At 52.3% G+C, this 9492-nt stretch overlaps 1 protein-coding gene across 2 annotated transcripts in view; it reads left to right on the top strand.

Annotated features, from left to right (window-relative positions):
• The window catches only part of Rgs9 (regulator of G protein signaling 9), an 82606-nt gene extending 73582 nt beyond the window's left edge, over positions 1-9024 (top strand). Inside the window, exons 18-19 of one of the 2 annotated variants that reach the window (XM_004655138.3) lie at positions 6843-7330; positions 8594-9024. In XM_004655138.3, the coding sequence (XP_004655195.2) occupies positions 6843-7330; positions 8594-8744 (639 nt within the window). In that variant the 3' untranslated portion in view covers positions 8745-9024. The remainder of the gene's footprint in view (positions 1-6842; positions 7331-8593) is intronic. The other variant, XM_045158975.1, reaches the window with a different exon arrangement.
• The last annotated feature ends 468 nt before the right edge of the window (positions 9025-9492 follow it).

Genomic DNA, 9492 nt, shown 5'->3' on the forward strand with positions numbered 1-9492 from the left:
AAAGTGGGTGTGTTTGCCGAGGGAGGGAGCAATCCCGGGGAGCCGAGAGCGGAATGAGCGTCTAGAGAAAGCCCGCAGAAGTCCAGACTGGTCCTGGGGGGAGTAGTTCATTCCCTCATGTTGCAGCTCAGAGGGGTTTTGAAGTGGAGGAAGGATTCTGAAGGGTGTCGCCCACAGGGAAGTCATTTTCCTGATCAAGTAGAATTGGAGGCATTTGGTGAGAGTGTGGTTGCAAGATAGAATGTTCTTGAGAGTCCCCGTGGGGCAAGGATGGTGGAATGTTGAGCCAAAAAGGAGTGAATAGAAAGGTTGTCAAGCCAAGAGAGGGAAGTATATCATCCACCCCCCCCTCCAGAATCTTCTATATGTTGGAAGATGGGAAAAAGAGAGATTGATTCATTTCATAGTGTCCCTTAGTCAGCTAAGCAGCATTTTTGGAGAAATCCTTGAAATTCCCAGCATGTTTTAGTGGGAACTGCTGGGGAGCTTCAGTGGGAATGAGAGAGGAGCTGGCTTCCAGAAAGCACTGACTGCTTTCCATGCTAAACTCGGGGACTTGTTTTTAGCTCCCAGCCCGACCAGTGTCCTGAAAGGAGCTGGTCCTGAAACATCATCAGATGCACAAAACTGTTGTGTTTCTAGGAGTTTGGGTTCTTGAAGGCATGTGACTTGAGAATAGTTATTCCTACAGCTGGGCTTGGCTGGCCGGGGTTGTGGACCTTGGAGTCCGGCAGACCCGGTTTTGGTATCTACAAGTTCTGTGACTCCCGACCTTCAACTTACCTGAAGTTGTCATTTCTCTTAAAGAGTTATTGAGAGCAGAGTGTCTGGCTCAAGGTAGGTGCTGGAAATCTTTTTCTCTCCTTTCTGTTTCCCCGTCTCTCTTTTTTTCTTGCTCTTTCTGGCATCTTCTAATTTGCCATGACCCATGAGTTCTAGCTTCTGTGATTGGAGGGGTCAGTCGTCTTTCTTCTATGTGACACACCAGTCAACATTCCACAAAGGTTCTCAGACGCTGGTCCAGGCTAATCGTCCAGTCAGTCAGGCGCTGCAGGTCAGCAGTGACAGAGAGAGCTCGGGTCGGGGCAGGGAGGGGAGACCGAGGGTAGAAAGGGAGAGGAGGGGAGAGGAGAGGAAGGAACGGTGAGAAGAGAGGAACAGAGAGAACCACCCTTGCTTTTGAAGGGGGGGGGGGAGGAATCAGAAAAGACCAAAGGGAGGCTGAATCCCCTGCATGCTGAACCTGGGCGTCCCTCTGCTCACCCTCTGCCCCTGGGGAGGGAGCTCAGGGGCCGCCGGTCGTCCACTTTCTCAGCCAGTTTCTGAGGACGGCAGGAGGAACCGCCTCTGTCGACGCACCATCAGCTTTGCCTTCCATCACACGGTCTGAATGTGCTCTGTCGTTGACGATCCTGCTCCATGTCACCCCCCGCCCCATCTCAGCCCCCCGCACAATAAAAAGGCCACATGCAACAGAACCGAATCAAGCTCTTCTTTGTCTGTGTCCTGCCGTGTGTCTTCTCCATGTGTCTTGCCACCGCTTTGCTGTCTCACACCCGTGGCACGTGGGGCAGGGGCTGGAGGGTTGGGGCTCCCAGCACAAGCCCACGCCTCTGTGGGAGGGAACAAAGTGGGGATTCGTGACCTCTCGGCGAGAGGAGGGAGAGAAAGCATCCTGCCTACAGGGTCCTGCGCCAGCCGGACCAAGAGAAGGGACCACCGCGGGCCAGGTAGGTGAAGAAGGATAGTGGCCACTCTCCTCACCTGTCTTGTCCATCCTGCAGGAAAGAACGTTCTGGGAGGGGAATGGTATATGGAAAAGAGGGAGAGGAGGAGGAAGGAGAGGGGGTAGAATAGGCTATATGATCTTGGCCAAGTTGCTTCATTGCCATGAGCCCTGGTCTTGTTCATTTATTTATTTATTGTAGACAGAAGGAGACAGAAGGAGAGAGAGAGAGAAAGAGAGAGAGAGAGAGAGAGAGAGAGAGAGAGGGAGAGAGAGAGAGGGAGAGAGAGAGAATGGGTGCACCAGGGCCTCTAGCCACTGCACATGTACTCCAGGTGCATCTGCCTTACATGGAACCTGGAGGATGGAACCTGGGTCCTTATGCCTCACAGGCAAGTGCCTTAACCACTAAACCCTCTCTCCAGTCCTTGGTCTTGTCTTTAAAGTGGAGTGATAAGCAGGGATTCGTGACAATTCTGAGGGAGTGTGATTCAGTTTAAGAATTCAAGGGGTTCCACTTTGTTAACTCTCCGTCTCTCTTGATGAAGCCGAACCCCTCATTTAGATAGTTTCAGCCCACTTTCCAGGACCCCAAGTCCTACTGAAATCTCGTAGGCAGTAGGATGGCAACGTGTGTCAGTAGGAACAACAGGGGTCTTGGGGTTATACAAACCTAGGCTCAGAGTCTCATTGCCACTGTCTTGACTTTTTTATTGGTATGTAACAAATGACCCCAAACAGCAAGCTCATGGGACTTGGCTGGTGTTCTCGTCCCTTGAGGCCATTATAGCTAAATAGAAGAACCTGGATAGCTTGTAAACAGTAGAAATTCACTAATCCCATTGATAATCACCACCCCAGGGCCCTATCTCCCAATACTACCTTGGAGGCGAGAATGTCAGTTGGGGAGACACAGATCTATACAGCACGTCTGGCAGGCGAGCTTCCTGGGTGGGGTTCGTATGCAGTGACTCAGCGCGGCTCACGTGGCTGCCACCTGGAGGCTTTGGAGATGAGCCCTTTTCCAAGCTCGTTTAGGTGTTGGTAAGATGCCGTGCCTTGTACTCCACTTCCTCACTGGCCATGAGAGGAGGCTGCTCTCAGCTCCTGGGAGCTGTTCTCTCAGCCTGCGGCATGGGCCGCCTATCCTCAAAGCCAGCAATGGAGCGTTTCTTCCTCATTGAACTCTCGCCATGTTTCCCATCTCTCTGACCTCTGCTCCTGGTCTCTAGACTCGGGTTTTTACTTTATTTATTTTACTTTTGTGGTATGGGGGATTAAACCCATGGTAGGCAAGTGCTCAGCTGCTGAGCTATATATCTCCAGACTCATTTTCACTTTTTATTTTGAAGCACAGTATCCCTAAATTGCCCAGGGTGGCCTTGAACTCACGGTTAGTCTACAGCAGGCTTTGAATTTGTGATCTTTTTGCCTTAGTTTCCTGAGTAGCTGGAGTTATAGGCCTTGCCACAAGACCAGGCTTTTATTCTTAGATTTCAAAGGCTCCTGTAATGAGATCAAACTCACAAAGCACTCTCTCCTCATAAAAGTCACTACTTTCTCACATACTCTGACCTTGAAAGCAACCGTCCCTCAACACATACATATAGTTCACAGTGACACTCATGAGCAGTAGAATCTTGGAGATGAGATTAGAATTCAATATGCCACATCACTTAATAGTCACGAGGTCCAGAGACGATGATGAACCCCTGTGGGCCTCGGTTTTCTATTCCCTAACCTGGAGTAGTTAGAGATTCATAGACCAGCATGTGAAGGAGATGCTTAATAAATTACTCAGGCTGGGTGTGGTGCCCACACTTGTAACCCCAGCATTTAGGAGGCAGCAATGGGAAAATCAGTAGCTCAAAAACAACTTGGGCTGCTTGAGACCTTGTTTCAAAACAGCAAAAAAGACAAAAAGAAGTATTCAGCTGTCCCCCAAGATCTTCAGTGAGATCCCAGGTTTCTCCCCCACTGTAATTTTGCTTCCTGGCAGATTTAGCAGAGGACTCCCCAGGAGGAGACCCACCTCCCTGACTGCAGAGCTCCTCAAGTTTATGGGCAGAATAATTTGGGGTCGCCCATGAGAACACACTTCCCTCGAGGAGACCCGGTGACAGTCTCCTCCCGGGATGGGCAGGGCCAGGGCCCGCCTGTGCCGTGGGCGCCCTGCGGGCTCTGTGGCGCCACCTTGACGCAGCCAGGCAGCGCCTACTGACCCGGACCCTGGGATCACTGAAGCTGGTTCCCAGGTCTGCTCCGCTGTTTCCAGTCTCTGTCTTCTCAAAGATAACCTTCCTCATTTGTAAAATGGAGATGTTTTAAAAGCTTTTCTATTGACAACCTCCATACAAATACACAATGCACCCTCATCATACGTCCTCCCTCCGCTCTCCTGACCCCCTCCACTGAGCCCCTTCTTTCCAACTGGTCCCTCTTCTATTTTGATGTCTTCAATCTGGAATTGTTTTTTCCCCCTCATATGCAGGCCTTGTGTAGGTAGCATTAGCCACTGTGAGGTCAAGAATGTGATATGTAACGGCCACTTTGAGTCTGGAAAACACTGTTCCAAAGCACTTTTCACACTCCTCTGGTGCTTACATTGTTTCCAGGCACCTCTCCGGGTAATGGTCCCTGAAGCTTGGAAGGTGGGACAGAGTTGCCTTTTAGTGCTGAATGCTTAAAGTAGAGCGTTTTGTTGTTGTTGTTTATTTGCTTTGTTTTTCAAGGTAGGGTCTCACTCTAGCCCATGCTGACCTGGAATTGAATGGATCTTAATAGCTGCCTCATTGAGTGGCTCTTGGGAGAAAGTACAGTCACGGTTATGAGCAAGGCTCTCAGCGCACAACCTCACGGTTGCTAAGCTATCACTGCACTTAAAAATATTTTTATTTATTTATTTATTTATTTGAGAGAGAGTGAGAAAGAGGCAGAAGAGAGAGAGAGAAAGAGAGAGACAAAGTGAGAGAGAGAGAGAATGGGAGCACCAGGGCCTCTAGTCATTGTAAACCAACTCTATATGCCTGTGCCCCTTGTGCATCTGACTTACATGGGTCCTGGGGAATCAAACCTGGGTTCTTTGGCTTTGCAGGCAAGTGCCTTAACAGCTAAGCCTGCACTTTTTCTTTTTTAAAGAGAGGAACTCATGCATCTCAGGCTGACTTAGAACTTGCATATACCCAAGGATAATGTTGGGATTACAGAAATGCACCACCACAAGGAATCAAACCCAGGGCTTCATGCATACTAGAAAAGCATTCTGCCATCCAACCTGCATCCCAAGTCCATGTCACTGCATCTTAATGACCATTAGTATAATAATCCAGTGGTCCCAAGCCTGGGGCTTGGCTCTGGTTCCTGGCCTGCAGGAATATGTGCGGTGGAGTAACAGCCCTGTTGCTGGTTCAGAACAGGATCTGGTTTGAACTTTGGCAAACAGGTGGGAGAGGACGGAGACACTGCATCTCTCTCAGCCCTCTGTGACCTCTGGTCTTTCTCTGCCTCCAAAAGCTGTTCTTGGATAAACCCGACTTTAGGTAGGGCCAGGCCCACTTGAATGACCTTGAGACCATGTGGGCTTCATTTCTCAGAAGTCGGCCACCTCCTAAGACCTCACCTCGGGGCTGCGCTGGCCCCGGGGGACCACTGCATGGGACATCCATATGGCTGTTTCCAAGAGAGTCTGTTCCTCACTGCAGTCACTTCCAGGTCTCTCTCGCAGCAGCTGTTCCTAAGATGCCATCCTTCTCACTTCAGGACCTCTCTCCGTGCCAGGCTTTGATTGGCATGGGACCGCAGCCGGTCAGTACCAGGGACTTAGCAACCCATGTGTCCTGCAGAGGAAAGAAAGAGGTCCTAGGAAAGCGCCTCAGTGGCGATGGCAACTTTCACTGCCTTGCTTGGCTTCGGCAAAGCCCTCCAGTCTCCTGATCCTGCCTGGCACTGCGGGGCTGTGGTGGCTGAGAGGAAGAGATCCTTCCTCTTCACCGGTGGGATTACCTCAAAGTTGCCTACTTTCACCTTGCATGCCACCCAGCTTCCATACCCAGCCTTTCTTCCCAGCCTCCCTGGCCCACTTACCCCAGGGGAAGCCTGGGCACATGCTGGGGCTGGACCTCTTAGGGTGTTATGTGGGTGGACATGGGTAGGGGTCAAGATAAAGTGTGGTCTCAGGCCCAGAGGCTCAGCCAGGGTTCAAGTTGTACTTTTTTTTTTTTTGAAGGGGGTTCCAGGTAGGGTCTCATTGTAGCCCAGGCTGACCTAGAAACTCACTACGTAGTCTCAGGGTGACCTTGAACTCACAGTGATCCTCCTGCTGGGATTAAAGGCATGCGCTACCACACTCATCTCAAGTTGTACTTTAAAAAATATTTATTTTTGAGAGAGAGAAAGAAAGAGAGAGAGAGAGAGAGAGAGAGAGAGAGAGAGAGAGAGAGAGAGAGAGAGAAGAACAATGGGCACATGAGGGCCACTGGAAACAAACTCCAGATGCATGCACCACATTGTACATCTGACTTTACGTGGGTACTGGGGAATCGAACCTGGGTCCTTTGGCTTTGCAGGCAAGCATCTTAAATGGCTAAGTCATCTCTCCAGCCCTCCAGCTGCACTCCTTGCCCCTTCCATTGCTGTTACTGTTTAATGCCTTTAGGCATTGGGAGTGTGGCCCAGTGTGAGCAAGATCCTGGGTTTGATACACACATACACATTAACAAAATAGAGTTAAATTACCCAATGCTCAGGCCGAGGCCACCGATGGAGCAAAGGTGACGTGGTGGCAGGGTGAGTAGAAGGCGTAGCTCATCGGGAAAGGGCTTAGGGGTAGTTGAGCTCAGCATGGTCACATTTCAGCACTGGAAGGTCAGTCTGTCTTGGGTACCAATGTCTTGACATGGGTGCTCGTAGGGACAGATGAGGCCTGGCAGAAGGTCTCTGTGAGGCTGTGCTGGAGTCGTAGGTGGGCTCTGGGCTCGCTTCTCAGTCCCTCCCCTGGAGGCAGCCAGACTAGACCTGCCCCCTTGCTGTTGGAAGGAGACTGACTTAGTCCCAGCGTCCTGGCAGACAGGGTCACATGACTCACTGCTGAATTTTTCCCTTTTTTCCTTCTCTACAGCCAGGCCAGCACTTGGCTCCCAGCCCCCACCTGGCCGTGTACACCGGGACCTGTGTGCCCCCTTCTCCTTCAGGCCCCTTCTCCCCATCTTGCCGCTCCCCCCGGAGGCCCTTCCCCTCGCCCAGCCGCTTCATCCGGCGGCCCAGCATCGCCATCTGCCCCTCGCCCATCCGAGTGGCCTTGGAGAGCTCCTCCAGCCTGGAGCCCAAGGGCGAAACCAGCTGGTCTGGTGGCCACTGTGGGCCTCTGGTGACCAGCGATAGCAGCGAGGCCTCCCTAGAGCCCCCCGAGCCCCGGAGCCAGCCCAGGGCCCGGGCCAAGCCCCGCGCGGCCCTGTCTCTCGGCCGGTTTCTGAGACGAGGATGCCTGGCTTCCCCGGTCTTCGCCCGACTTTCACCCAAGTGCCCGGCTGTTTCCCACGGGAAGGTCCAGCCCTTGGGGGATGTGGGCCAGCAGCTGCCACGGCTGAAAGCCAAGAAAGTAGCGAAGTAAGAAGGAAGGGGCTGTTGCTGCTGCTGGTGGTGGTGGTGGTGGTGGTGGTGGGTGCATGTGTATTTTGTGTATTGTGTGGCTGAGGGTGTGGACGCTGACTCCAAGGCATTATCGTGCTCGGGAGATGAGGAACCGAGGCAGGGCAGCAGGAGAATAGAGGAGAGCCAGTACCACAGTCAGCGGATCATGTCACTAGGCAGCTGGAAAGCCTTCAAAAGCTCTGCCCATTCTTCCTCGTGTCCACGGCAACTCTGCAGGTCCACAGGGGGTCAACACAGGAGACGAAACCCTAAGGCGGGGGTCCCAGGGTCTCCTGCCCCTCTACTCCCTTAGGTGTCCTGGTCCCCTCTGTCCCCCTGGATATCCATCTCTCCCAGCCTCCTGCATCCACCTGTCCCTGTCTAAGAGGGCCTCACAGGGACGCTTGCCCTGGCCAGTGGGCTGTGTGTCTGACCGCCACCTGAGCTGTAGCCCCTGTCAACTCCATTTCGGGTGGTCCTGCAAGGCTGACATCAGAGAGCCCAAGAGCCGGGAGGCAGCCACTGCAGGCAGAGTGGAGGCTTGGTGGAGTCTTTGGTAGTGCTGGATGCATGGCAGAAAGCAAAGTTAGAGACAGTGTGAAGCCGAGAACCAGCCTCATCGTTACTGGGTTTTGGAGGTGATAGTCAGGGGCACCTCAAAACCAATTAACATGCTCCCGTGGTTGATGCTGCCTGCCCTTAGAGGGAAGTGATAGACAGAAGTCTTAGGTTGCCATGGAGACCCAAGGAGCATGGCCTCTACCAGGATAGTGTGTGTGTGGGGGCGAGGGGGGGGGGTGACAGACGCTGCTGGCCCCTTCCTGCCTGTGCAGTTTGGAGGAGGAGTAGGGAAGCTGACTGTTGCCTCTGGGCAGGGGTGAGGACCCAGTGTGTCTGTTGATTCTTCCCAGCTGGCCCACGGCACCACTTGTTATGTGGGCCTCGGGCTTTAGCAAGTCCCCCTTCCCAGTGGCCACATGAGGCAGCTGAAGGGGGCTGAGGATTACACACTGGGATGTTCTACAGGGGCATTCTGAATTCCCCCAAGCCATAAAGATTGAAAATGAACATGAAATATGTTTGGAATCATGTTTAATTCAGCAGAAAAACACGAGTTCCCAATAAAACCGATGCCCAGAGCCAATGGCTGTCCATGTCACTTGGGGTCAGTGTCCCCGGTGAGCAGGGTTCCGCTGCCTTCCCACCCTTTCGTCACTTGCTTTCTGATTGTGCCTGAAGCTTCTTCCAGATTAAGATGGATGTGCCTACGGACAGCGGGTCCTGCCTGATGGACTCGGACGACACTGGAACCGGGGAGTCTGGTGACCGGACCACAGAGAAGGAGGTCATCTGCCCCTGGGAGAGCCTGGCTGGAGGGAAGGCAGGCTGAGCAGGGCCCTGAGCCAGGAAGAACTTCCTGGCAGCTGCCATGGGACAGGGCCCCAGGGCACACTGGCTTTTCAACCCAAGTGCATTAAGATGGCATTGGAGGGCTGGCGTGTGGGGAAGTGTGCTCTGGCTGACTTCCCCAGTGGCCACTCCTTCCCTTGCCTTGATTTCCCCTTGCCCTGACTTTTCCTTGCTTGGCCAGAAAGGCATGTGGGCCAGAAGATATCCCTTGCTGCCTTAAAACCAATAAAAGGGTTGTTTGGAATCTTCTTGAATTGAAATGTTAACATATGTCCTGCCTTGTTGGTTTTTCATGACTGGTTTTTTAAAAAATGCTTTATTTATTTATTTTATTAGAGAGAGAGATAGAGAAAGAAGTAGAGAGAGAGAGGAGAGAATACAGACAAAATGGGCACACCAGAACCTCCAGCCACTGCAAATGAACTCCAGTTGCATGCATGCGCCACCTTGTGCATCTGGCTTATGTGGGTAATGGGGGGATCGAATCTGGGTCCTTAGCCTTCACAGGCAAGCGCCTTAACTGCTAAGCCATCTCTCCAGCCCTCATGACTGATTTTTTTTTTTTTTATATAGGTTAAATGCACTTCTTCTGTTGTGTGGGCAAGGAGACACTGAGTTGCTTCCCAGAGTTCCCTTCCTGTCTGAAGGGGTTTACACGAGATGCTGCCACTGGCTGAGCTCTGGGTGGAGGCGGTCTCTGGGTGTATAATACCACATAGGAAGGGGAG

Source organism: Jaculus jaculus, chromosome 9, assembly GCF_020740685.1.
Source record: "Jaculus jaculus isolate mJacJac1 chromosome 9, mJacJac1.mat.Y.cur, whole genome shotgun sequence".
Classification (NCBI taxonomy): domain Eukaryota; kingdom Metazoa; phylum Chordata; class Mammalia; order Rodentia; family Dipodidae; genus Jaculus; species Jaculus jaculus.